The 26,550-nt window shown below is 41.6% G+C and overlaps 1 protein-coding gene and 2 long non-coding RNA genes across 9 annotated transcripts in view; 1 reads left to right on the top strand and 2 right to left on the bottom strand.

Annotated features, from left to right (window-relative positions):
- The window catches only part of LOC143438207 (uncharacterized), a 113,335-nt gene extending 99,628 nt beyond the window's left edge, over nt 1-13,707 (bottom strand). The window contains exon 1 of the long non-coding RNA XR_013107198.1: nt 13,575-13,707. This is a non-coding gene — a long non-coding RNA (uncharacterized LOC143438207). The remainder of the gene's footprint in view (nt 1-13,574) is intronic.
- On the bottom strand, nt 8,297-13,507 carry LOC143438205 (uncharacterized). Its single transcript, XR_013107193.1, has 2 exons — nt 10,264-13,507; nt 8,297-9,995 (listed from the first exon to the last, which is right to left on the bottom strand). It is a non-coding gene; the product is annotated as an uncharacterized LOC143438205 (long non-coding RNA).
- Nucleotides 13,693-26,550, top strand: part of Uspl1 (ubiquitin specific peptidase like 1) — a 31,652-nt gene continuing 18,794 nt past the window's right edge. Inside the window, exons 1-4 of one of the 7 annotated variants that reach the window (XM_076923870.1) lie at nt 13,693-13,927; nt 16,906-17,074; nt 17,554-17,682; nt 24,785-25,385. In XM_076923870.1, the coding sequence (XP_076779985.1) occupies nt 16,973-17,074; nt 17,554-17,682; nt 24,785-25,385 (832 nt within the window). In that variant the 5' untranslated portion in view covers nt 13,693-13,927; nt 16,906-16,972. Of the gene's footprint in view, nt 13,928-13,986; nt 14,390-16,905; nt 17,075-17,553; nt 17,683-24,784; nt 25,386-26,550 lie in introns of those variants that run through there. The other 6 variants (XM_076923875.1, XM_076923871.1, XM_076923872.1 and 3 more) reach the window with 6 other exon arrangements.

Here is a 26,550-nt window from a genome sequence, read left to right as displayed (position 1 = left end):
TGGAAGTTGATCTACAGCACAGTTTTATTTCTCATTTCAACTCATACTAATTTTCTCAACTTTGCTTGACCTGAATTTTATTTAAATTGGTCTTCTAGATAGGATACTATTTTCACATTTTTAGAACATTTAGAGCATTTTTTAGACCATATAATTCTAACCTAGTTGCAAGGAAACAAACCCAAATTATATTTCAAAGGGGAAAGAAGTATGTCCTTGTTCCTCTAAAATGAGCAGGGCCATGGAAGTCATAGAGAGGCTGTGGGCATAGTCTAGAGCATCTTAGGGAAAGGACCCCACTCAGGAGCCTGTGCTACAAGAAGGAAGATGACGCGAAGGTCATTCCTGGGTTTGCTGGCAAAACTGGATAACCAAAAGTGAAGGTTCAGCATTGAATACTGGGGTTGTCAACCATGGCACGCCTGAGACTTTAGGGGTATGAAGGTATAATATATTGAATTATGCTCAGATGACTGAAAGCCTTCCATATGAACATATATTACAGGTATCTATGCGTGCACCGAAGTAGCAAGCAAGTGTATTCACAAGCCTACGGCATAAGGCAACTAACACGAAACCTGAATGATGCGGGAATCTGAGTAGAAGGTGTATGGTGTTCTTTGCATGTTTTTCTTTCCTTCTTATTTTTAAAGATTTATTTGTATTTTATATCCATTGTGTTTTGCCTGCATGTGTACATGTGAAGGTGTCAGAAGCCTTGGAACTAGAGTTATAGACAGGTGTGAACTCCCCAGTAGGACTTGGGAATTAAACTCAGGTCTTCTGGAAGAGCAGCCAGTGCTCTTAGTCACTGAGCCATCTTTCCAGCAGCCCCCCAACTTGATTTTTCAAACTTGAAGATTTTAAGTAATTTCTAAGTAAAACAAAAAATAAGCAAATAAAACTTGTCCAATTTTCCTGATTCTACTAGACATCTGTTAAGATTCATAATAATTTTGTTTCATTTATATACTTCAAATACTCAAATTTATTTTTAATGAGAGTCACTAAAAATTCTGAGTCTCCTGGTTCCTCTGCAGAGTCCCTAAAAAACAAAGTAGACCTATGGCCTCTGTGTGTCCCCATTTGTAGCCCTGGGGACACATGAACACTCCAAATCCAACTCAGACAGACCCCATCTTGGAGGACAGTAAGCCCTCAGGCTCTTTCCTCCGCATTCCAATCCAAGGAACTAGCCTAGCATGCTTCTAAAGACAGATTAGATACCTCCAAACAGTCTCTAAGTTACCAACTTCTCCCAGGTTCCCTTTAGACTCTTCACTGAGAGGCACGGCTAGTACTGCCAATCTCAACAGCAGGGTTAAGTCTAGAACAGGGCCACAGCCAGAGACTGAGAGTTCTAAGGCGAGGCTGCAAGCCTAAGGGACCTACATTGTACAATACCCTTGTGAGGTGTAAGGAGTAAACCCGTAACCACCACAGTGCAGTAGAATACAGCAGAACCGACATGCTTCAGAAAAGGCTCTGAGGCCTTGGAGCTCTTACCTGTGCCCTCTTGGAACATTCATTCCTGTTGCCACGTTTTAAAGTCCCGGGATGGGCTGCAACTCTGGCTCAGAAGTAGAATGTGTGCATAGAGCATGAGGCCTTAGGTCCAATTCTAAGCACCAAAACAACAACAACAACAAAACCCAGCCCAACCCAGAGAGCATCAATCAATCCAGAAGAACTCAAACCAACCCAGGAGAGCATGAACAGAGATGGTGTTAGGGAGAGGCAGAATGAGGAGGAACTTGCAGACTGACCCTGTGGGTTCCTATCCGGTTCACCCTGGCTCCAGGCAGAGAGCTGACTGAGATGGGTTTCATGAACAAGTTGTGAGGACAACGTGCCAGTCTCCCACAGGGCCATGACAAAGCATGTTTTTAGCCACAGAAGTTTGGGGAGGGTTGTTGCACTCCAGATGGCTACCACAGTTAGCTACAAGCCCATTCATACGCAACCCCAAATTAAGAGCAAAGAATGAGGGAAAACACTTCCTAATCCTTTGTAAGTTTTTTCTCTAAGGACCTCCAATTATGAAAACTATTTTTTCCTACAGCATAAAAACTGAAACAGCTTTAGTACATAACTGAGTACGTGTAGCTGGCAGCTTCATTTGTTTGGTATAATCAAAAATTTAATAATCTCTAAGGAAGAATGAAGCATAAAACAGACTAGCATAAGGGAATCTCTTTAGTATTTTAACACAGGTGACCAAGTGACTTCATGTGTTCTCTCTCTCTTAAATTTTATTTATGTGTATGCCTGTTTTGCCTACATGTATCAAATGTGTGCCCAATCCCACAAAGGCCAGAAAAGGGTGTTGGATCCCCTGGAACTGAAGTTCTAGGTGGTTGTGAGCCACCTTGTAGGTACTGGGAAATGGATCCAGACTCTGCAAGAGCCAGCAGTGTTCTAAACTGCTGAGCCACCTCTTCGGCCCTCTTAGGATTTCTTACCCTAGAGAAACAACCAGCAGGCGCCCATCTTTTTAATTTCCCATATACTCTTCTCTCTTGTACCTGCGTAGCAGATGGGATCTCAGAGGTTCCTTTCAGTTCTGACATGCAAAGTGTTCTCCTATTTCTGCTTACTTAACGAATATTCTCACATCTATATTTACTGTCCATATGCCTGTCCTCTCATAGATACTTGGCAGGAGACTCTCCCTAGAAGGACTGGAAAGTCAGTTCCAAAGCAAATCTTTTTTTTTTTTTTTTTTTTTTTAAAGAAGATTATTTATTTTACGCATATGAGCACAACACCATTGCTCTCTTCAGACACACCAGAAGAGGGCATCAGACCCCATTAGAGATGGTTGTGAGCCACCATGTAGTTGCTGGGAATTTAACTCAGGATCTCTGGAAGAGCAGAGGGTGCTCTTAACTGCTGAGCCATCTCTTCAGCCCCCAAAGCAAATCTTTCACTCTTCTCTTCGCTTGGTTAATACCCTTCCTGCACTATCAGACTGATTATATGCAGACAATCCTTTCTTTTGGGGATTCCTGCAGAATCTTGGAGATGGGTACTAAGCCTTTCTTGATATTCTCAGACTGGGTTAGAATCATTGCAGTCACTTCTATATTACCACAACTGTACTTCTTGCCTTAATATTCAATAAAACCATTCACCATGAGAAGTGGTGAAGGACAATACAGGGGGAAAGTGAAGCTCAGGATGGGGCAGTGTCCACCTAGTAGTTGAAAGGGATTTGTACAAGAAGAAAAGACTGCTGTCCAATTGTGTGTGTGTTATGTGTCTACATACATCTGTATGCTTCGTGCATGTGTGTATGTATGTGTGTGCATGTTGTGTACTGGTGAGGAAAGTGTTTGTAGGCATTACAGATAGATCCTCATGAGTTACTACAGCACAGGAATGTTCTAGACCTGCTTCATTTTGTTGTTTTATTAGGAATGAATGAAAGAGAAGGAAAGTACCAGAGACAGCATGACTATATGGAGCACCGTATTTAACTCAGTGGTCTGCAACTGGGGGCACTTTTGCCTTCAAAGAACATGTTGGCAGAGTTGTAACTGTGGGGGCAAGTTGCCCCTTGCACCAAATGGCTGGGGGCAAAGAGTGCTATTCAACATACTACCACCTGCACAGGAGGGGTCCTGCCCACATGACTGGCCCCAACGCCAACAGAGCTGAAAAACTCTGCTCTAATCTGTGCTGGGATGGAGACAGGACTAACAGCAGTGGGCTGGCAGACAGGGATATAGCTTAGAGGATGGGCTTGCCTAGCATGAACAAGGCTCTGGGTTCAGGCTTCTGCAAAGGAAGGAAGAGGAGGAACCAGTGCTGATGGAGCAAAAGTGCTTTGCTTTGGAATATAATAATACACATATACATACATATGTGTGTATATACATAATAAATATACATTATATATATTATTCACATATATAATACACATATGTGTATATAAATACACACACATATATATGTGTGTGTGTGTACTTTGGTTAGCTTTTTTATTTTGAGACAGGGCTTCTCTGTGCAGTTCTGGCTGTCCTGAAACTCATTCTGTAGACCAGGCTGACCTCAAACTCAGAAACCTGTCTCTGCCTCCCATGTGCTGGGACTAAAGGTGTGTACAGCCCAAATATATATTTAAAGCTTTAGGACAGAATAAGATCCTTCATGGAAGCTCAGAATCCATCTCAGTCCCAAGGCATCCTAATGTTTAAGGAAGAGGACCAGCAAGACAAAAAAAAGAGAGAGAAGCTGAGAAGGGAGCACACAAGAGAACAGTCAACCATGCTAATGCCGCTCAGAGGTCAAGGGAACCGAGGACTGGCACTACTAGACCTAGCAACAGGGAAGTCAATGCTGATATGGAAATGGCTGTCCTGACCAAACTGGATCCAAAGCACCTGACAGCAGAAGGGGCCTCAGGGACTCTAAACAATGCCATATTATCTTGAAGCCTTTTCTTATGTATCTACAAAACAAGCTTATTTTTTTTCTCCCCAAATTTTAACGTATTCAATCACACAGAAAAGCTGAAACACGACATAACTACCATTACATAAGTCCAGTGCTTAACTGAATGTCATATTTGCTGTACCATATGCATATGTGTACACTATTTGAAGGTAACTTTCCCTGTAAGCACACTTTGGATATCCTAAATCGAGTCCACTGATTCAAAAACATAACCAACATTAGTACATCTACAAAAATTAAAATGTACTCTGTAACTGGGTATATTCAAGTTTTCTAATATGTTTTGCTTTGCTTTTTTTTTTTTTTTTTTTTTAAAGACAAGGTTTCTCTATGTAGTTCTGTAGACCAGGTTGGCCTCAAACTCACAGAAATCCACCCGCCTCTGCCTCCCAAGTGCTGGGATTAAAGGTGTGTGTGGTACCATCTTTCCTAATATGTTTTGCAAACCAGGGTGTAATCAAAGTCCCTACAGTGTATTTGCCTGTTACGATTTTTTCCTTTAGTTTCTTAAAATATTGAAAAGAACTTTCCTATAGAATGGAATCAGAGCAATTCATTGTTATACATACAACTGGACTTACTCTACTCTGGAAAAAGAGGTTTTAAAAGTAGTGAATAGATTTCCTGCTTTTGGCACAACAGTCTGAAGTTGTAATTTCCCAACTTTTCTGTATCACTCCACCCCTTTGTTTTCAGAAAAAGCTTAACTTACTCTGTTTGTTTCATCTTGTTTGTTTCTTAAATGTAACCACTATCTAGTAGCTCAGAAGACTCCAGTGAGAAAACCCTCAGGCTATGTGCTCTGCATTCATAGTATATGTGCCACCGCCTCTCCTTTACCATAAGAGATGTCATCTTAAATCCAATCAGCATGAAACCAAGCAACATTTTATTGATTAATCACAACAAATCACACTTAGAAAGTAAAATGAATTTCCCAAAAGTTTTTCCTTGATTAGAAAACTAGGCCCTCCTAATACCTGCAGGTGAACGAGGCTGTCAGAACTGCCTATGTGACTGGAAATTAGCAGATGCAAGTGAGCTAAGTCTGTGCTGTATACTCTGCATTCTACTGTGCAGTGAGCAGACTGCATGCAGATGCAGACACCGACTCAGTAAGTGTCTGAGTTTCTATTACTGCTTGTTCATAGTCTTGTCCTTCAGGCCAAGCCTTGGTCCAGGGATCCTCTTACCTCAGTCTGCAGAGTGCTGAAGTACTACAGGCCTGCACTCAGCCTCTAGATGCAATGCCAGTGGGATCAGCAATGCTTATTTATGGTCACAGGAACATTTTGTCACTGTTAGTTGTTCTTAAGCTACAAAAATGGAGGGTACATGAATGTTTCAAGTTTGTTCTCACATTATATATATTTTTTGCTGTTACAAAACTTAATATTTAGTGTGCTGTATCAAAGTGAGTTATGTTCTTACCTATGTTATTTCACTAACTTGGACTTCTTTAATGGTCTGACATTTGAATTGTAATCAAGGCCGGGTGGTGGTGGCGCACGCCTTTAATCCTAGTACTTGGGAGGCAGAGGCAGGTGGATTTCTGAGTTTGAGGCCAGCCTGATCTACAGAGTGAGTAGAGTGAGTTCCAGGACAGCCAGGGCTACACAGAGAAACCCTGTCTCGAAAAACCAAAAAAAAAAAAAAAAAAAAAAAAAAAAAAAAAAAAAAAAAGAATTGTAATCAAGCCACAGACCCTTTCAACTCCTTTCGGCCTAAGGACAATCTGGATAAGGTAAAGGACCTCTACCAGCCAGCTACATTTATACACCTCATTCTGATCACTATTGAAAACATAAAAAACCCAACCAAAAAAAAAAAAAAAAAAAAAAAAAAAGCCCTTACCTGAATAAATCAGAGCTCAGGACTCAAACTTTATAGGGAACCTCTTATGAAAACCACAATTATTAATTTGTAATAAAAATATTGCAGCTATCCTCACCTTATAATATAGATCACCTGAGCTTCACAGGACCATGCAAACTGAGTAAGATATTGGCTGAATGTATGCTGCAGATTTAGACACTCAGCTAGATAGGAAGCAGATGCCCTGTAGACAGACACTGTCAACTTACTTCTCATCTACAGTACTATATGTAAGATATACAATTATTTCAGGAAACTGCCATTAATATTTTAATAAGCTTATAATGAGATATTGACTTACTTGCTCTTTCAAGTACAAAACATAGAATACAATTGTGGCTGCCAGCCCACACTGAATCCTGCCTCCTGGTATTCATACCTTTAAGAGGTCCCTCCCACACTCTAGCAGGGAAGGGTGGCGTAATCTACAGAATATAGCAAGGGATGATGTATCACTTTTAAGGCAAGGTTTCAAAAAGAGCTATGGTTTCTGCCTGCCTCTCAGATCGTTTGCTCTCTAGAGGGAATTCAGGTGCCATGTTGGGAGGAGACAAAAGTAGCCTTCTGATGATCCACACAAGACTGAGCCAGGACTATCTACTTCTAGATGCCTATCAGAACCATGTAATCAGTGTCTTTGTTTTAGAACACTTGGAAGTCATCTGCTGTGGAAGTGGCAGAAGATAAAGCCAGAATATGATTCACTTAACTCAAGTTGTGTAACTTTTTGAAAAAAGTAAGATATTTTTTATTTTATGGCTATGGGTGTTTTGTCTGCATGCATGTTTGTCCATCATTTTTGCATGCTGTGTCTGCAGAGGCAGAGAAAAGGTTGTCAGTTCTGCTGGAACTGGAGTTACAGATGGTTGTGAGGAGCTAAGTGGGCCTTCTGTAAGATTGGCCAGTGCTCTTAACTACTGAGCCATCTCTCCAGCTCCAACTATCTAACCCTTAACGTAGGTGTTTTAAAAATGATAATATCCTGATGTAATGCCTTTAATAAAACCTATTATCAGCCAGGCAGTGGTGTCGCATGCCTTTAATTCCAGCACTTGGGAGGTAGAGGCAGATGGATTTCTGAGTTCAAGGACAGCCAGGGCTATACAGAGAAACCCTGTCTCGAATCCTACACCCTCCCCCCCAATACAAAAACAAAACAAAACAAAACAAAAAACCCTATTATCAGGAGTAGTGAGAGAGGAATGATTTCTCATGCTATAAAGCCTAGGACAACTATGACTGACCACAAATGAATACTTCCTAACAGCTAGCAGACAAGATGCTAAGAAACATTGTGTGGGGTAACAGTTACAAGTTACCTTAATCTGATCTATACAAGCATTAGAATGTGCTGCTGTACTGTGTCTATGCAAAGTGCTGAGGGCAGAAAAGGCCTTTCATACTGCACATGTTAATATTCATACAGACATGAGCTTTTCTCCCCTGACCTTTCCTAGAGGAGAAGGGTGAACTGTCTTAGGCAAGTTTGGTGGAAGGAATTCAGCGGCTCAGATCTTTATTCTGTTTTCTTGGTTCTGGAAGACTGAAGGGAGTCATCTGTGGAGGGCTGCTCTCTGGCATCCTGTAAATGTAGGGGGATAAGCCATGTTCTTGGAGTCCTCTTGAGAATGGCTGAAATCGGCCTGTTTCTGAAGGGTGGTGTGAATTAACTCATTGCTGTTGCAAACCTCAGCCACATTTTCCAAAAACATTTTTTTTCCCCAGAGGAGGGGATGTGTGTCAACTTACATTTTATCTGAACTAATGTAATTAGATCCAAATGTATGCAGAGAACGACAAAAAGTGGTCGTAAGCAGCTTCTAAACAAGTATTTGTTGAGGGCTGCTCTCTGGCATCCTGCAACTGTAAGGGATAAGCCATGCTCTTGCCCCATGGAATTTATAGTATCTCCGGGGTAAAACTCAAAACACCTGAAGGGCTATACAATGAGAATCACACAACCAACAGTAAGAACACATGTTTATTAACAGATAGGTGGAAAACCAGGCCCTTTAGCAAGCATTAGGAAGTATGAAAAGGAAGATACAGATGCTCAGAACCCACCCAAACCCTGGGGTCGGGAGAGGACTATGCAATTACGATTTTAACAAGTCCCCAAATACAAAGCCGACCCACAATAATTTGAGGACCCATCCAGTGTACCTGGGCAAGTAAACCGGGGCAAGAGACTGCAGCCCTAGCCGCGGAAGGTTCAATGATAGGACTAGAACAGCCCTTAAAGGGCCTGCAGAGTGTGGAGGACGAGAAAAGGCTGCCATGTGTCCTGAGGACTTCCTAACTGTCAGCAGCTTTTTTGCATATTACCTTATTTAAGATACGTTTATTTCTTATATGGGAAACTTGGGCTCAGAGATGTGAAATAATTTTCCTGAGGTCACAAAACTAGTTAAATAACAGAACTGGGATTAGCAGATATTTTCATTTTCTAGATGAAATTGAGCCTCAGAGAAGTGTAGTATTTGGTCTGGAGTTAAGTGGCCCAGGTGAATGCAGGCTGTGACTCTCAGCTGATGCATCCTTGCCTCCCTTTTATTTTAAGAGTGGGAGGAGTCTACATTGCTTAAAAAAAGAAGTGGTCCAGCATGAGTAAAGAAGTTGGAGTACATCACTGAAAAGCAGGCCAGATGTAAAACTTAAGATTTTTTTTAAGCCATCTTTCTAGCCCCACAGTTCAATGTTCACTTGTGATTCAGTTCCAGGAATCAAACAGTAAAGATGGTAAAATGACTTAAATTTAATGATTTAAAATTACTTTCTATTAAAAAAAAGACAATTTCTTCCCATTCCAGTTTTAATTCATTTATTAAACAATTACTAGCCCCCATATTATAGTAAGCTAGAACTTAGTCATAAGAATAAACTATGTTCTTGCTACTTGTCCATTACCAACCTAATTAAAATAGTCAAATTGATTTTATGGTAAGTTTCAATTTTATTTTATTTATTCATTTACTGTTACATATTTTTTTCTTGGTGATTTCCTGTTTTAAATTTCCTGGCTAAACCAAATGATGGCATGAACTCTTGGAAGGTAAGACTATCTACTTCTAAATAGCCCTAAATTCCGTCCAGTACTTCTGATTCATAAATTCATCGTGAAGTGACAACTATGTCCCAATTAGGAAAGTGTTTCTCTATGTGAGTTTAATTTTTTTTTTTTTTTTAATGTACAGAACTTGTGACTGCTAATCAGCATGCTGTGATTACTTTCTGTAAGGCCCTGTAGAAGGTCCTTCTCTCACTGGAAGCATGCAGGGCTCATTTCTGAAGCCCAGGCTGGTTCAGTCTAAGCTCCCAGTCCTCCTACAATGGGAGTTACATGCTCATTTCTGCTCTGGGGAGTGAGAGTAGAAGGATAAAAAAGCTCCAGATTTGAAGTTAGAAGATACAGCCTTCAGTCTCAGGTCTGACGGTTTACTAAGCAAACTCTGATACACTGTTTCCTTCTGGCTTAGTTTTCTGTCTGAAATCGGGAATACTCAGGAGAGGTGGATCAGTGGTTAAGAACATGTACTGCTCTGGCAGAGAATAACAGTTCCTAACACACCTACATGAGCTGCTTTACAACTTCCTGTAATTCCAGCTCCATGGAATCCAAAACCTCTCCAATCCTCAGGCATCTGCATTTTCAGTCCTGCCCCCTGCAACAACACACACATAATTAAGATAATAAAAAATAAATCTTTAACAAAGTGGCAATACAAAAAAGTTGCATCCTAAATCCAATTACATGTATAGAGCAAAACAGTTAAAAGAAAAATTAAGTTTAAATAGCATTTGATGAGAGGCTCGTGAAAGCCAAGGTCTGCTAACTCATCTCTGCCCTACGTGCTCACTGTCAATCTTGCTGCATGACTGTCATGTTCAAAGATATGTAAGTAATCAGGGTCAAGGTTCCACACAGCTCACCCTCTTTCTTCCTCTGGTTTCAAATGAAGAAGCCACTCAGGTGATATGATTAATGAACTTTGTTTAGAGTCAAGCATGATATTAACACCAGTATCCAACTCTCATGACACAGACACGGGATATATAAGCCACAGTCATCAGAAGTAGCTATGCTGCTGTTTAGGACACAGAGAGATTCACAAGTGTGAGAAATGATGAATATATAATTTATTGTATAATGCTTTAAATTTTTATTCCATTTTAATTTATCTCCTTAGCTTTTTGCTTCTTGACTGTGCAGGCAATGTGACCAGCAACTTCAAGCTCCTGATGCAGTGGCTTCCCCACTAGATGTACTAACTGTGAGCCACAATAAACATTTTCTTCCTTACACTGGTATTATCAGGGTATTTTGTTACAGCAGCAAGAAAAGTAACCATGACAGATTCTGAAAGAAACCTAAGCATCCCACATCAGAAGCAGACTGACACAATGACAGAATGTCACCTCTAAGACAAGCAAACATGTAAGGTAAACAGGGGCATATTATGCAACACTCTCATTAAAAGTCGGGACACAAACCATATCCTAATAGTACTTTACTTGCTTACATATGCATACACCACCCCCTCAGCTTTTATTGATCCTAGGCAGGGAACTGGGTGACTCAGATACAGATATAGCATGAAGACTTTCATTGTGTGAAGTCTGAGCTATGTACTGCTCAATTTGAGCAGTAAGTTTTGACCAGCAAGATAAGTTATAAGTTGAGATGGATGGTGTCCTTAGTGGTAGTTTCAAGAGTAAGTATCTGCAGGTGATGTCAGAACTATAAGGGTCTTTCCTCGTGGCATTTATCTGCTCTAAACTTGTCACTGTATAGATATTCCCAGGGCACCAAAATTAAACAACTTATATAACATACACAGCAAAAAAGAAAGAATTAGATATCAGGTACTCCAATATCTACTCCGTGACTCTTATTTTATCTGCTCATTTGGGGAAAAGAGAACCAGGTAAGTGTGGATGCATTATGAGATATCATGGTTTACTTAAGTCTTAAGAGCAAAAAACAATACCTTGGGACAACTGATGCAATCTTTGGCCTACTCTATGGACATGCTGACAAAAGCTCTGCATAGCCCAATAATTGTACATGAGCAGCATGTTCCCCATATTTAACTCATTTGAATTCACTGAGAACAAATAATGCCTCAAGTTAATTTTGTAAACAAATGCCTTGCCCAAGAAGACTTGCCAAATACAAATATAGGCTGATAATTCTTTTACTAAAATCTAAAAGCTTGGAATTTAAAAAGTTACAGTGGGGCCTGGTAGAACAGGACTATACTCAAGTTACTCAGGAGACTGAGGCATGAAGACACCAAGTCTAGGTTGACCTGGCCTACACAGTGAGTTCAAGGCCAGCCAGGGAAACTTTAAAACTGTGTCTCAAATTTAAGGGGAAAAAAAAGGTCTGGGAAAATGGTTGGGTGGTAAAGTACTTGCCCAGCACTGGTGTGATGCCTGGATTCATTTCCCAGTACTGACAAAACAAAGAGGACAAAAGTTATAAAGTACACAAACCATTATAGAAAACCCCTCATGCCAGCAGCCAAGAGCACCACACAACAATCAAACCTATTAATGTTGGTGCAGTAAAAACCACAGGATAAAGCTCACTTACCTCACTAGTTTGTACCAGTTTTTACTACCAAAGAGCTTTTGGGTTTTCCAGTTTTCTGAAGTTTTAGAAAAGGGATTACAGACTGTACTCCTTGGGTGCTATTGGTAAGTTAGGCTGCCTGGGTGCGTGCTGGTGTGCTGTGAGCGCACAGGTGGAGGACAGAGGGCCAAGCTAACTCTCTGCCTCATTTTTTGAGACAAGGGGCTCACAGATTCAGCTAGGATGACTGGATAGTGTGTTCCTGGAATCTACACATCTGCACCTTCCCAGCCTGGGATAAAAGGTGCATACAGCTGGGCCAAGCTTTATAAAAGTGCTGGGGCTCCAATTCAGGTCCTCATTAGTACTGATGGAAGACATTTCTTCAGTCCAGTCAGTTTTTAATGAGACCAGAATACACAATCCCAGCAGGAAGACAAGTCTCATCAGTATGGACTCATTTGTTATACAGCCCAATCTGGCCTTCACCCAAGGTCCTCCTGAGTGCTGGGATTACAGAGGTGTTCCACCATACCCAGCTTAGAGGTAGCATTTATATCCCAGGTTGGTGCTAACGGTTTGTTTTCAGTTAAGGAATACAACATAGAAAAGAAACGAGCTTGCAAAATAATTTACAGAGCATTGTATTCTTGTCATAGCTTAATTATTAACTAAATAAAAGCTTCCACTTATTGAATGTGAATTTCTAAGTGGAAATAGATAAACCTACTTTAATCTACTGAGGGTAACTATACTCTCTTTGGGTCCAATGTGTATAAAAACAGGTACTCTGGATACAGTGGAATACACAGAACTAAATGGTATTGTCTCATTCCTAAGTACCACAAACTGAAATTCTTTTATTGAATAATTTCTTCCTACAGCGGACTTCTTTCCCTCATAGCGCGCTACCAAAATTATCAGTATCCTGCCAGAACATAGTCGTTTAAGACCAATAATGAGACCCCACAGAACCGCAATCCAAAATGCCAGTCATGATTCCTGTAAGGTCCAGAAAATAACAAATTGTAGTCCCAGGCCATGGAAACAGTCTATTCAAAGGACTCCAAGAATAGGATGTCCTCGTGAACGCGTTCAGTCACGACCTCCCTGACACCACATGACCTTTCTACGAAGGCAGTTCTTAAAACTTAGCAACTGAGATTTCCCTTCTCTCTGAAGTTAAAGGAGGCAGGGCTGCTGAGATGCGCAGGTCGGCTGCTCGGTGCCACCCCGGGTCAAGTGCTTGTCTATCGCTACTCCCCTTACCGTGAGCAGATCAGAGAGGGAAGAAAGGAAAAGTGGCCTCCAAGGATGGGTTTAGGGAAGAAGGGAGGGGCAGCTCCGTGTATGGTAACCATTTGTGAACACGTACGGTGGCGCGCGGGCCGCAAGAACGAACTATGGGATCACGTCGTGTCGGCCGCCATGATGGCCTGCCAATGAGGCCCATCACCGGGCCTGCGCGCCAGGCATCCGACCGGCGACCACTCCTTCCTCAGCAGCGTAATCCCTCCGCTGAAAGCCGCGCACTAATTTTAATCACGCCCCGCCCCCTAGCCTCTGGCGTCACCTCCGTCACTCCAGCGCTTTCCAGCAGCTTCCAGAACCGTACTCCCCACCCCCACCCCGCCCCCCCACTTCCCGCCCGCCTTCCCCAACTCACACTTTGCAGGGTCTGTAGCTATGAGCCCCGCCCTGTCGCCGCAGTTCCCACTGCGCCTGCGCGTGCAGGGCGGGCAAGCCACGCCTCTGCGGAGTACTGCCGGAAGTGCTCTGGTCTTCCCGTTCCCCTGCCCGCGTGCTTTCAAGCAGGGCGCTCTGCAGGAAAGTGTTTGTGGGGTAGCTCTTATGGTGGCGGACTCCCAAGCGGAAGTTGCTTTCCTTGCGGAGAGGGCTGTGGGGGAGGAGCCGTCCGAGGGAACGTGGGTTGAACGTTACGGGCTGCTGGTGTTGGACCTCAAGCTGGAAAAGGAGTTCGGATCTACTGTATACGAAGAAGGAGTGTCCTTCTGGCAAGTAAGCTAGACAGTAAATTCCTCGGGAAGTAGAGATTGGGACGGCTGGAGTGCCCGGGTTGGGTCGTTGGCACGCTGAAAGGATGGGGTAGGAACAAGGTTCTGGTGGGAAAGGTGGAGAATGGAGGTGCAGACTGGGTCTTTAGGGTCTGTTTCTGCTCAACCAGAGGTAAACGCTGAACAGAAACCAGAGTTTGTGCCCGCCCCACGAAGAGCGTGGAGATGGCCTGGGTAACGGAACGCCGCGCCTCTTGGACTTCCTTGGTTGGCTTTTGAAGCTCACCTCTCGTGGCCCTGTTTGTCTTAAATTCGGGAATCTGGCTTGGGTACCAAGCAGGACTGGGCTCGGAAGAGCCTACTCCTTGCCTGGGGTTTAAGTCTGTTGGCCTTGGCCTTGACAATTCATATTCAGAACCGAGAGACGTAAAGATCCGACGGGTTCCAGGCCCTTCTTCGAGGACCGGTAATAGTTTCTACACAAGCAGTGAATTAAATTTAAATCTCTCTCGTAATTGGCTGCTAAATGGGGCCGGGGTGGGGCGTAGGTAAGAGGAAAAGTGCTGTAGATGAACACTGGGAAAACTTGGATGTTCTCCTCCTTGAAATAAGCTCATGCCATAATCTTGAGGATGTATTGAGCTCTTTGGGTGGACTTCTATAGTCAGATTGGATTAAGTAGGTAGTTTGACTCGGAGCTGTCACTTTGACAGTGATATGAATGGAAAGAGAGACAGGCTGGAAATATTTCCAAAACACCGTCCACGAGTTTAGATGACACCTGCTGTGCAAACTTGAGAGAGATGAGAGTAGACTATGACACAGACTTTCTAGTCTGCATTTGGAAGTCCAGAGATGCCAGAATTTAGGTACTGTACAGGGAGGAACAGGTTACACTTGAAGAAAAAATAATGAAGATAATTTATTCCTGGACAAACTGAAATTTGAGAACCACCCCGGGGTTTTGTATATAAGACACTGCTTGAAAGACCTGGAGAGTCTACTTCTGATATTTTAAACATGAATATTCTTTGGGGAAGGGGAATTTCTTAATATTATTTGGTGTTTCTACTACTATCTTAATGGGTTTCCTCCGTCCCTCTCTCTCCTTTCCTTCCTACCATAGACAAGGTCTCACTATATACCCCTACTTGGCTTGGAATTCACTGTGTGAAACAGGCTGCCTTGAAACTCACAGAAATCTGCACTACATCTACTCAGAGAGATCCATGCACTGGAATTAAAGGCTTAAAGACACGCACCACCATGCTCGAATATGCCTTGACTTCTTTATTGACATAGGATCAGGAAAGCAGACTTGAAGGAGTCTCATTTTTACTCCCATATTGAGAAAAAACCATTCCAGACAGTTTTCTAGCTCCTCAGGCAGATACAAAGTTTTATCAACACCCTTTTCAGGAGCCTGCAGGTTTCTCTTCTGAGAATGAATGCAGAATGACAGAAGGAACACATGTCTTTTCCTCAGAGCAAAGTAGACCAGATGGTAACTGTAACTTAGGTATTAGCATCTTGTCAGCTTGGCTTCATTTTCATCTTAGAACAAATCCAGGTGTGTAGTTTAGGCTTTTACCACTTTAGCACATGACTTCGGTGTGTCCTGTAATTCTCTAGATTATAAGTAGAGCAAGCTAACAGTCGTGCTGACTTCTTCAGCTTCACTAATACCAACCTTTTTTTGTCTGTGTCTGTCTCCCCCCACCCCCTCTCAGCCCAGGTAGACTTTGAGTTCATTTGTAGCTGAGGCTGGTCTTAAATTATATCTGCTTCCTCCTCCCAAGTGGGTACAGATTTTTTCAAACTGCATTTATGTTTTTGGACTTATTTCTTCCCAAGAAAGGCTTTTTAGACTTTTCAACTAAGACAGAAAAGCATAACTAGTTTTTTGTTTTGTTTCGTTTTTTTGAGGCAGAATTTGTCTGTAGACGGCCGGCCTCAAGTTCATAAAGATGTCTGCCTTTGCTCCCTAGTGCCTGGAAATAAAGGCATGGGCCACAATCACCAAGTACAGAACAAGTTTTTAAAAGTGAATCTGTGAGCTAGAAAGCGATTGTTCTAGAATTATGGATCCATGGGTTTTGGAAAGGTTTATGCTTGAAGTTTCAACTCATTAGCTAAATGATAATAACTTACCTTTGCCTAAAATATCTTTTAGATCTGCTTTTGTTGTATTTTAAATCCATATTTTTTTCTTTGTATTGAGCTGTGTCTCAGGTTTTTTTTGCTCTCTGATCTTGGGAATGGGGTCTACTCTGTGGAAATACACTCAAGGCATGCATGCTAAATTTATTTGTCTTACAGGAATATTTATACTTTGGTTCCAATATAGATCATTTACAAAAAACAAAATATTTTGTGGGTGATTATTTTAAATGTAGTATTCTACTAGTTATGAGCCTTTAATCTCAGCACTTGGGAGGCAGAGTTGAAGGTCAGACTAGTCTACATAGTAGCAAGTTTCAGGCCAGCCAGGGCTATTTAGTGAGACCCTGTCTTCAAACTAGTAAAAAGTATTTCCAAGTGGTGAACAGTTCTGTGGTTGAGAACAGAAGAAAGGTTGTGTAAAATGTGTGGTTCCTTTATTTTTTTGGTAGAACAGTGGATTTAGGTTCTTTATCATTGTAATGCTAACGTGGTTGTTTCATACTGCGCATACAGAGACTGGAAAGCTTAGGTTCTCCAACTTAGTTGACTAGCTTGCTCTGACCAGTATCTACCTGTAGGGAAAGCTCTATGTACTTTTCTGTGTGTTAGGAAGCTGCATCCTATGGTCACTCTCCTCATACATTTACATGTATTTACATACATGGAGGTATTCTGAAGACAACAGTTTAGAATATGCTTATCCAAGGACATGTAGCTCACAAACATACTTAATATCTCTATCTCTTGTCCTATAAAATAGCAAACTCTCTTTTTAGAGTAAATAGGATTTTTATTTAATTGTTGACTTTTTTTTTCCAGGGTTCATTGAAAAATCCTTAGTGATTTTGACATGTTCCAAGTGACATAAATTAGCCAATGACTCGGAATGACGGATGATTCTCTGAAGATTGGAAATGGTTTGCCACTGGTTGGACCAGGGACTGATATAGGGATATCTTCACTCCCCATGCTGGGGTTCTTGGGAAAAGTTAGTGAACTTATTTTTGGCCTCAGTGCAAAACTGGTTATTTTCCTCTTATATTTGAAATTTAAATAAAATTTAAAATTTCATTTTATGAATGAAGTCCTAAAACATTTTGTCTTCCACGGAAATCTTACAGCAATGGCGAAAGATTATTATAATTTGTTTACCTCTCTGTTATTGATATGTGAAAGTAGAAATTAATGCCTAGATTTTATGGTTTGCTATTTGAAATTTATTTATGGACTATATACATTTTCCTTGGCAGTTGATATTTCCTTTTTCTTGTGAATGAAGCTAAGTCAGATTTTAATATTTTTGGATAATAGCTGTTTATGTACACGTCTTTTGTTTGCTGTGTTTAGTTTTGGCAGAAATCTGGTGGAAAATTTATATATTTTTTTCCTGGTTACCCTTCCATTTAATTTTTTTGTAGCTTAATATAATAAGAATGTCTCTTTTAATTTGCTTTATTTCTCTTTTAGAATTATGCTTCAGCTAAAGTTCCAACAGACGGGCATTGCCCTGCTTGTAGAGCGAAAGGAAAGCTAAACGCCTTAAAAACTTACCGAATTAGCTTCCAAGAATCTGTCTTTTTGTGTGAGGATCTTCAGGTAAAGTACTAGTATTATTTAGTATATTGGTACAGCCTTCTGCTTTTTCTTCATTGTTTAAATTTTATTGATTTTTGTATTTTTTAAAGTATAGACTTTGAATGCATAGACAATATGAGTTTCTAAATCTCTCTGGCAAATAATTTTAATTAAATACTATTTTCCAACTCCTGAGTTACTGCTTTTTACTGTTAATCTTGTTAAGCTTTAGTATACAGTAAGTTATTCCTTCCACAGTGTCCAGGACAGGGTCTCACTGTGTAGCCCTGGCTGTCCCAGAACTCACCATATAGACCAGGCTAGCCTCAAGTTACAGAAATCTGCCTGTCTCTGTCTTCTGAGTGCTGGTATACCTGGCCATATAGTAGTTATTAATCTTCATTTTTACCTGGAGAGGTATTTTGGTAGTTGATTATGTCAAAAGCAATATATATATAACTCTTATGTAATTAAAAGCTTTTAAGACAGCCAGGCATAGTGTTGCATGCATGTAATTTCATCATTTGGAAGGCTGAGTGGAATTTCCACAATTTTGAAGCTAGCCTGGGCTATATAATAGATCTTATCTCAAAAAATGAAGCTTGTCATTTAAAATGAATCATAGTTTGTATTCATTGATACAACTCGTGTGGAATGGATTATATTTCATAATTTATATCTCTAGTGCCCACAGTCTGCTAAGTAAAAGCAACAATAGGGCCTCTCACAAACATTCAGTTTACATTGTATAAGTTGAAAAAGTTCTTCTTCATAAGAATTTTAGCACTAAAAATAATCCTGTTTGGTTTTGTTTTTATTTTGTTTTAAGAAATTTGTGGTGTTAAAAAGACACACAAACTAATTTGGCATTAAAAAAATAACCACTTACATCCTGGCAAAAATCGAAGCTAACACTCACAGGTCCAGTTTTGGTTTTTTTCTCCTCCTCAGATACAGAACATCGCACATAGTTCTTGCCAACATAAAGCTGCCATCCCTAAAATGTTGTCAAATAAAAAATAATACAGTGAGGGCTGGAGAGGTGGCTCAGTGATTGTCTTGCTGAGGACCCAGATTCTGTTCCCAGCACTCACGTGGTGGCTCACAACTGTCTGTAATCAGTTCCTGGGTGCATGTCTGTATGTGCAGGCAAAACTCATACATAAAATAAACAAAATCTAAAAATGGAAACAACCAATGTGCATCACATAAAATATTTATAGAGTATAACATTAAGCTTTAGTCATTTGGCCACTGATCCACATAAGTGGGACAAGGCCATCATTTTACATGCTTGTAGTCGGGTTCACAGGTCCGCCTGGTCCTAAGAGGCATTAAGCGGTGACTTTAGAGGACACTGAACTTGAGGCCGCCCCAGTGCTATGGGCCACACCACCTTTTCTAGGGGGAGGCTCCTAAGTGGCTGTGCTTTGATATTGGCTTTTGATTTGTGGTACTTGGGCTTGAGTGTCCCATGCATGAACAGTTTACAGTTTATGCATGTTTAATTCTCAAAATAGTAATATTGCAAAGTAGATCCTCCCTTTTTTAAACTAACAAAACAGAGTATAGGTTCTAGAAATAGGGCCTTTCATAGGTCCACAAAGTTGTGATTGTGGGCTTCTAATTTCAGATATGCTATTCCAGATAAACTCAACATATTTGGGATGTAACTTCCAGGTACTGACTTAGTAAAGTTTGCCCAGAATTCTGTCATTTGAGGTTAGAAAAATACTAGACTAAATCACATGTTGGTAATCAATACTTTTGATGGGTATATTGTAGGAGAGGCAGGGAATACTAATCATTTTGTAAGCATAAACTTCTTTAATGTATTTTTTCAGTTAAATATGTCACTGTTGGGTCTATTCTCTTTCAGTGCTAGGATACGGTGACAAATACAACAGATTTACTATCCCAAAGAAGTTTATGATTTAGATAGACAGAAAAGACAAAAAACAAGGAGAGAAGGGGTGGGGGTGGTGTGCATGCATGTCTGCTGAAGTCAGAAAAGGGCATCACATTCCTCTGGAACTGGAGTTCCAGGCAGTTTGGAACTGGAGTTCCAGGCAGTTTGGAACTTCCACGTAGGTGCTGGGAGTAAAACCCAGGTGTTCTATAAGAGATAGTGCTTGTCTAACCACTAAGCCATTGCTCTACCCCAAGTTTGGAATTCTAAATAATGAGAGGGATACTTTATTTAAAGAAAGTGAAATTTGAACAAAGGCCTGAGGGGGAAGAGGATGGAATCTTCTGGTCATAGGGAGAAGGGGGGCCACAACCTAAGCCTCTGTCTCCGGAGACTTGAGGCTGCTGGTTGGTCATTTGTGCTCTTATATTGAAGGCCTTTGAACTGCCCTTGAGTGGAGGCAGGGAGATAGCAAACAGAAGAACAGTGATTGGAGAGCAGGAGGGCAGAGTCTAATGTCCACAGTAAGTAAGTAAGGCTGGGTGAGGTGAGGAGACTGGAGGGATCTGGTAGAAGAGTGGTATAGTTTCTTGTCTGTTATGATCACTGTGCCTCTGGATTGACAGACTAGGTAACGGGCAGGGCTCTGGCTAGCTTGGTTTTCATTTCCTGACACAGTTAATAGCTGTGGTTCCTCAGTGATAGCACTGTCCAGTCATTTGTCCTCTTGACTTCCCAAGGGGTGGCTTAGGGTGGTGCTCCTAGGTAGCTTCAGGATGCTCCACAAAGACCAACTGGTTAGATACTTGGTACTCTTAAGTTCAGCCACTGACCCACAGAAATGGGGCAGGGCTACAGAGGTGCTGAGGGAATGGAGTATTCTATGAATGTGTAGGTTGTTGTGACCAGATGGAACACAAGTGTCACACCACTCCCTTCCCTGCCCCACATCGTGCCCCGTGTATCGATTTACCTGTGCTCTTATGGTCTCTAGAATATACCAGTGAGCACATTTTTCTGACTTCTTTGAGATATCTTGACACTCGGGGGTTGTAGGAAATAGTTTATACCTAGTCCATCAGGTACAAGTGCCTGGAATTGTTAGTTGGCTTTTCTAGAGGGATGTTTGCTTACTTGATGTCCATTTCAGAAACGTGTTACAGGCTATTTGAACCTCTGTCTAGTTAGGATGTGGCTCATTTCTTAGCATGCACCTTTATTCCCTCTGGCTGGAATACAGATCCACCCTTAGTACTCACCTTTACTCCCACACAGTGAAGGTAGAATTAATTTGCAGAAGGAAGCAAGGAAAGTGATGTCTAATTGAATGGCAGAAAAAGTGATGAATCAGAGAAAGATTTTACAAAATAGGATATGCCCAACTCTCACAAGGAAAGGGAAGCTACTTAAGGGAGAGACAGGTATTACAGGAAGAAGAGAGTACAGTTCATGGAGAGCAGTGCAGTAGAGTTGAGAGGGAAAGTAGAGCAGCCCAGAGAGGGAGGAGGAGGCAGTGTTACCAGGAGAGTTTTATAGACACAGATTGAAGAGAACAAGCTAGTAACAGTAAAGATAAAGTGAGCAGGAGAATGAGAAGGAGCCAGAAGATTAGAAAAGGTTGCTAGAATTAGTTTGAGGCCAAGCAGAGCAATTCAAAAGAAATTGTGAGAAGCCAGATTCAATCAGTCAGCTTAAAGAGGAGTTTAAGCCAAAAACAGTTGAATCAGCCAATCAGAGTTCAAAAAGAACTGAGCTTTCTGAAAGACTGAGCTTGTTTAGTGGTAAGTCTCAGAAGCTAATAACATTCTAGGGCTAGATTAGATTGTGTGGAGGCTGGAAGCTTCCAGGACTAGGCCTAGCTTAGCAGGCAGAGGCAGTAAGCCTCAGCGATGACAATTGCTACAGGAGAATAAGTTATGGTATCCAGTTACAGTATATGACAGTAGTTGGTGTCTACAGGCCTGCTTGTGAGAGATAAACCCCTGAGCATCTGCCTGCAAGTGTTTCAGGTTCCTGAGAGCAGTGCAGAAAGCAAATAAGCTGGTGCTTCCCCCTGCCTTGTGGAAAGGCAGCTGTAGTATCCTAGAGAGAAGGTTTAGAAGCTGAGGTGACAGGCTATGGATGGATCCCATTTACACTGTCCCTCTGCAGACAAGACACTCAGTCCCTTCTAGAAAACAGCAGTGTTTTTGTGTTTTTGTATATGGTCCATCTGCATCTTACCGCATCACTTTAAAACATTTCTAGATTATTCATAACACCTACTACAATGTAAATGGAATGTTGTGCTGTATTATTTACGTATTTGATGAGGAAGTCTGTACATACTCAGTACAGACACAGCATCATAGTCCCAACTTACGTAGCCGCGGATGCCGAGGGCCAACAGTTCTTTGAAGGATCCTGTTGTAAAACCAACAGGATTTGCTGCAAGTTTGGGAAACAGCATGGGAGCAGGAGAGAGGGTGATTCCCACATGTTCTTCCTCCTCAGTTGGACGAATTGAGTTGGTGGTTAGTGAGCTGGGAAAGATGGGAAAAACAAGATTTGGGGGCAGACTAAGTCAGATAAACTCAAAACAGGCAGAGTAAGTGGTTGGAGCTTTACATCTGACAACTAATTGGGGGAGATTTCGAACTTGGAGATAAAGGTTTGGTAGTTGTGAGTACAACATGTGGCCAGCTGAACCATACATGTGAGTGGTGAGTTAAAGAAGGTCTAGGGTTGGAGACATCAGGAAGACTCTAAGAACCAGAGAGTTTGGTAGGAATAAAACCAAGAAGGAGACGGCATTATTCAGAAAGCCAAATGAAGAAAAGTGAGGGCATTATTCAGAAAGTCAAGGAAAGCGAGGTTTTGCTCCACCCAGCTAGGGGGAAGGGTTGTGATTAACGTGAATGGGAATTTGAGAACTGTGGCACAAGAAGGAAGAAGTTGGGTTTTGTGTTATTTATTTATTTATTTATTTATTTATTTATTTTTAAGTTGGAAAAAATACCTGGGTAGTTATATGCTGATCCTACCAACCAGGGAGGGACGGTGGCTAAGGCTGTCCCTGGAACAGAGGGTAGGCTCTAATGCCCAAGGGAAGGGTTGGGTTGATCCAGGACTCTGGTTCTCAGCCTTCCTAATGCTGCAACTTTTAAATATCTTTGTGTTGTGGTGACCCCCAGCCATAAGGTTTATTTTCATTGTTATTTCATAGCTAATTTTTGCTATGGTTATGGATCATAATGTAAATGTATGTGTTTTCTGATGATCTTAGGGGACCCCTGTGAAAGTGTTGTTTGACAACCCAAAAAGGGTCACGGCCTACAGGTTGAAAATCACATCTCGGTGCATTTGGATTGCCCATTAACTTAATAGTGTGGGTAGGGAAGCTTTTTAGGCAAAGCATCTACCTACCCTTGAACAGTACATTCATAATTAGCTGGATTTTTTTAGCCAGGATCTTAATTTGAATCCAGCCCTCCCTCTCGAGGGAGGCTTTGGCTGTTAGACAGGGGTTTAACACTTCAGTGTTCTATGCATCCCTTTTTAAGTGATGAGGACTACTCTGGAATTCAACTCTGTATACAGTGGTTTGCTTACTCATGCTTTGAGATAGGTTGTTTTTTTATTTTTGAGACAGGCTATATATAGTTTAAACTGATCTAAAGTTACAGTCCCACTTCATTCTCCGAATGCTGGATTGTAGGCATAGTCCACAACTCCTGGCTCGCCTCTGAGTGTTACGTGTTATCTTTCCTAGGCTCAGCTGGAGTCAGGAACTCTCGGGGCATGAGGGTTAGGGCCAGATGATTACAGATCTCACTGTACAGCCAGTAGTGCAGAGCTCATCTGTGTGCTGAAGAATTGAAGTGCTCACGTGGAGTTCAGTGTGTGACTGAGAACGGAATTAAGTGTAAGCCACATACCTGTAGCTGTGAGGTAATAAATCACCTGAGGACATGCTAGCTAGCTTCCTCGGTATAATGTCTTTAGTATTGTGATTCTTTGGGTTGATCAGGCAAGCCTTCTCCTGCATAGAAATGTGTGTTGGGCAGCTGAGCTGTCCATTAGCGCTCACTACTGCTCAGGAGCTCAGTGCAGAGAGTTAGATGGAAATCTTGGTTCTTCATGAGGCTGATTTGACTCCATTTTGACAAATTATTGGGAGATGTGTTTCTTTAGTTATCTGGAGGACACCAGTTTACCATACTGGTGTTGAAGGTGTGCTTTAAATAAGATATTTAGTATTCAAGTCCTTGAACTTTTTTCAGATGCAGGATATAGGGACTGGAACAATGACTCAGGTTAAGAGCAAACACTGTTCTCACAGAGGACTTGAGTTCAGTCCTAGCACCCATGTTAGGTGGTTCTCAGTTGCCTGCCTGTGACTTTTCACCTCCTAGGGATCTGACACCTTCTTCTAGCCTCTGGGTATCTGCATCCACCACATTCACGCAGAGATGCATACATATAAGTAAGAATAGTAAAAAATAGATCTTAAGACGTATAGGATACATAGAAAGGACTTGGTAACATTTTTTTTTTTTTTAAAAAATACTTTTCCTAGCCGGGCAGTGGTGGCGCACGCCTTTAATCCCAGCACTTGGGAGGCAGAGGCAGGCGGATTTCTGAGTTCCAGGACAGCCTAGTCTACAGAGTGAGTGCCAGGACTACACAGAGAAACCCTGTCTTGAAAAACCAAAAAAAAAAAAAAAAAAAAAAAAAGCTTTCCCAGTTTTTAATGCTGTAAGTTGCATCTCTCTCCCAAATAGCACTTGTAGTCTTTCTTCACATAGTTTAAAGTTTCCATTTGTTTATTTACTTTTTGTTTGGTTTGTTTTTCAAGACCGGGGTTTCTCAGTGTAGCCTTAGCTGTCCTGGAGCTCACTCTGTGACCAGGCTGGCCTTATGCTCAAGGAGACCCACACAACTCAACTTCCCAAGTGTTGGCAGTAAAGGCCTCTGCTACTGTGCCGGACTCACATGGTTTGATGGTGTAACTTAACTAGGGAAACTGTTCTTCGGAGATGAGCACACTTTGGTTAGTTACCTCTGCTTCTTTCAAATTTAGGTTTATAGAGATACTCTTATGTGAAATGAATGCTACAGTTTTTCATGACACAGGAATCTAAGTTAGTAAAACTTGAGCTGATTTGAATTATCGAGGTTGTTGGCTTTTGTTTTATTTATTTATTTTGTAACAACTTTATTTTTTCTTTCTAGTGCATTTATCCTTTGGGCTCTGAGTCACTTACTAATTTAATTTCTCCTGATTCGGAAGATTGTCACACTCCAAATAAGCCTCAAAAAAGAAAAAGATTGGAAACCAACTGTAAGAATTCACCTTTTCCAGTTAATTCTAAAAAGACTAGAAGTCACATTGTCACTGAGAATAAACCGATTGTGAATGGTAAATATAATGGAGAAGTATGTGGTGACTTCTCAACAAGCTTCCCAGATAACAGTGGTCACCAGAATCCAGTCCGGACAGCTGCTTCCGTGGAGCAGAATGAGACTTTGGAAGCGGATAATGTGGTCGTGGCTACTTCAGAAGATCCTGCTACAGTTAGTGTCACATCTGAGCTGGAAATGCCATCTAGGAGCAGATGTCTATCACTTTGCCAGACTCTCTGTGTCCAGTGGAAAAACAGTCAGGCACTCTGCTGGTTAGACTGTATCCTTTCGGCCCTAGTGCACTTGGAGGTGTTGAGGAATACTGTGCTGGAGGTGTGTTCCAGAGAGGAGTGTGTATTTGGGAGGCTGTTTGAAATGTACCACCAAGCAGATAAACTTCTGCACACCCATCACCTGCATGGAGTCACAGGTCTGTGCTTCTTACTCTTCTTAAGTTTTGTCTCACAGATTATGGGGAAAAGATATGGGTAGTCATTGTTCTGTGTAGAGACCTGGGCAGGGAACCTAGAGATAGTGCCAGTTACAGCTTATGACTGTCCCCAAAGCTGCCAGTGAAGAACAAAGGGGCAGTAGTATTTCTTAGTTCATCAGGGTGATGATAGTCATCCCCCTGTGATAGTCATCACCTATAGATAGATTCTATAATCCATCTGAAGTCTGAAGTGAATCACCTAGAGTGAAGTTATAATAATTAATTTCAGTCGGGTTTCTACCCCGCCTGAGTTCAGTTCCCAGATAAAAGACACACAACTTTTTATTTACAATAAGCCTTTAAAGAGTTACAGCTGGGCACCTATCTGCCCTCTAAGCTATTAGAATCCATCAATAACCCCAAGTTTTAACTTGCCATGTTCCATCTGGGCAGCTCGTAACTCCAATTGGCCAGCCCTCATGGCCATGTTTTCATGACTCACCTACCCCATGGTGGCTTCTCGCTCCCCCTTCTTTTTACTGTCCCTCAGGGTCCTCCCTAGACCCAAGCCTGTGACTGGAAAGCCTCGACTACCTCTCTTCTGCCCAGCTATAGGCTGTTGGCATCCACTGTTGGTTATTCAACTGGTTATTCAACCAATAGTTTTAGATTAAGGAGCAAGGTCGCATCACTTGATGTATGTGAAGATTCTGTCATCCCTGAGGCAACCAGGGCCAGTATTTAGCACACAATACGTAGACCAAACCTCAACAGAAGTAGTAAATAGTCACCTGTCATCCCCAACACCCTGCCCTTGATGACTAGGGATATGCAGATGACTTGGGCAGCCTTGGATTTTGGTATGCATGTATCTATATATGTACATACACAAATATTTATACAAATGGTCTGTTTTGCTTTGATTTTGAGACAATGTCTTTCTGTGTTGCTCAAGCCAGCCTAGAAATTGCATTCCTCTTGCCTTAGCCTCTGGCATGCTATGATTATAGGCATGTATCGTTCACCTATTTTAATTCCTCCAAAATAGGATACCTAGGAATCTTAACTTCAAACCCAAGAAGAATTAAAACATTCTCAGGCCAGTGAGATGGCTTAGAGGTGAAAGTGCTTGCCACCAAGCTTGATGATCCCGTATCAGTTC

This window comes from Arvicanthis niloticus, chromosome 24 (assembly GCF_011762505.2).
Source record: "Arvicanthis niloticus isolate mArvNil1 chromosome 24, mArvNil1.pat.X, whole genome shotgun sequence".
NCBI classification, from domain to species: Eukaryota; Metazoa; Chordata; class Mammalia; order Rodentia; family Muridae; genus Arvicanthis; species Arvicanthis niloticus.
The sequence above is the reverse complement of the archived record's forward strand: the minus strand, read 5'-3'. Positions and strand labels throughout refer to the sequence as shown.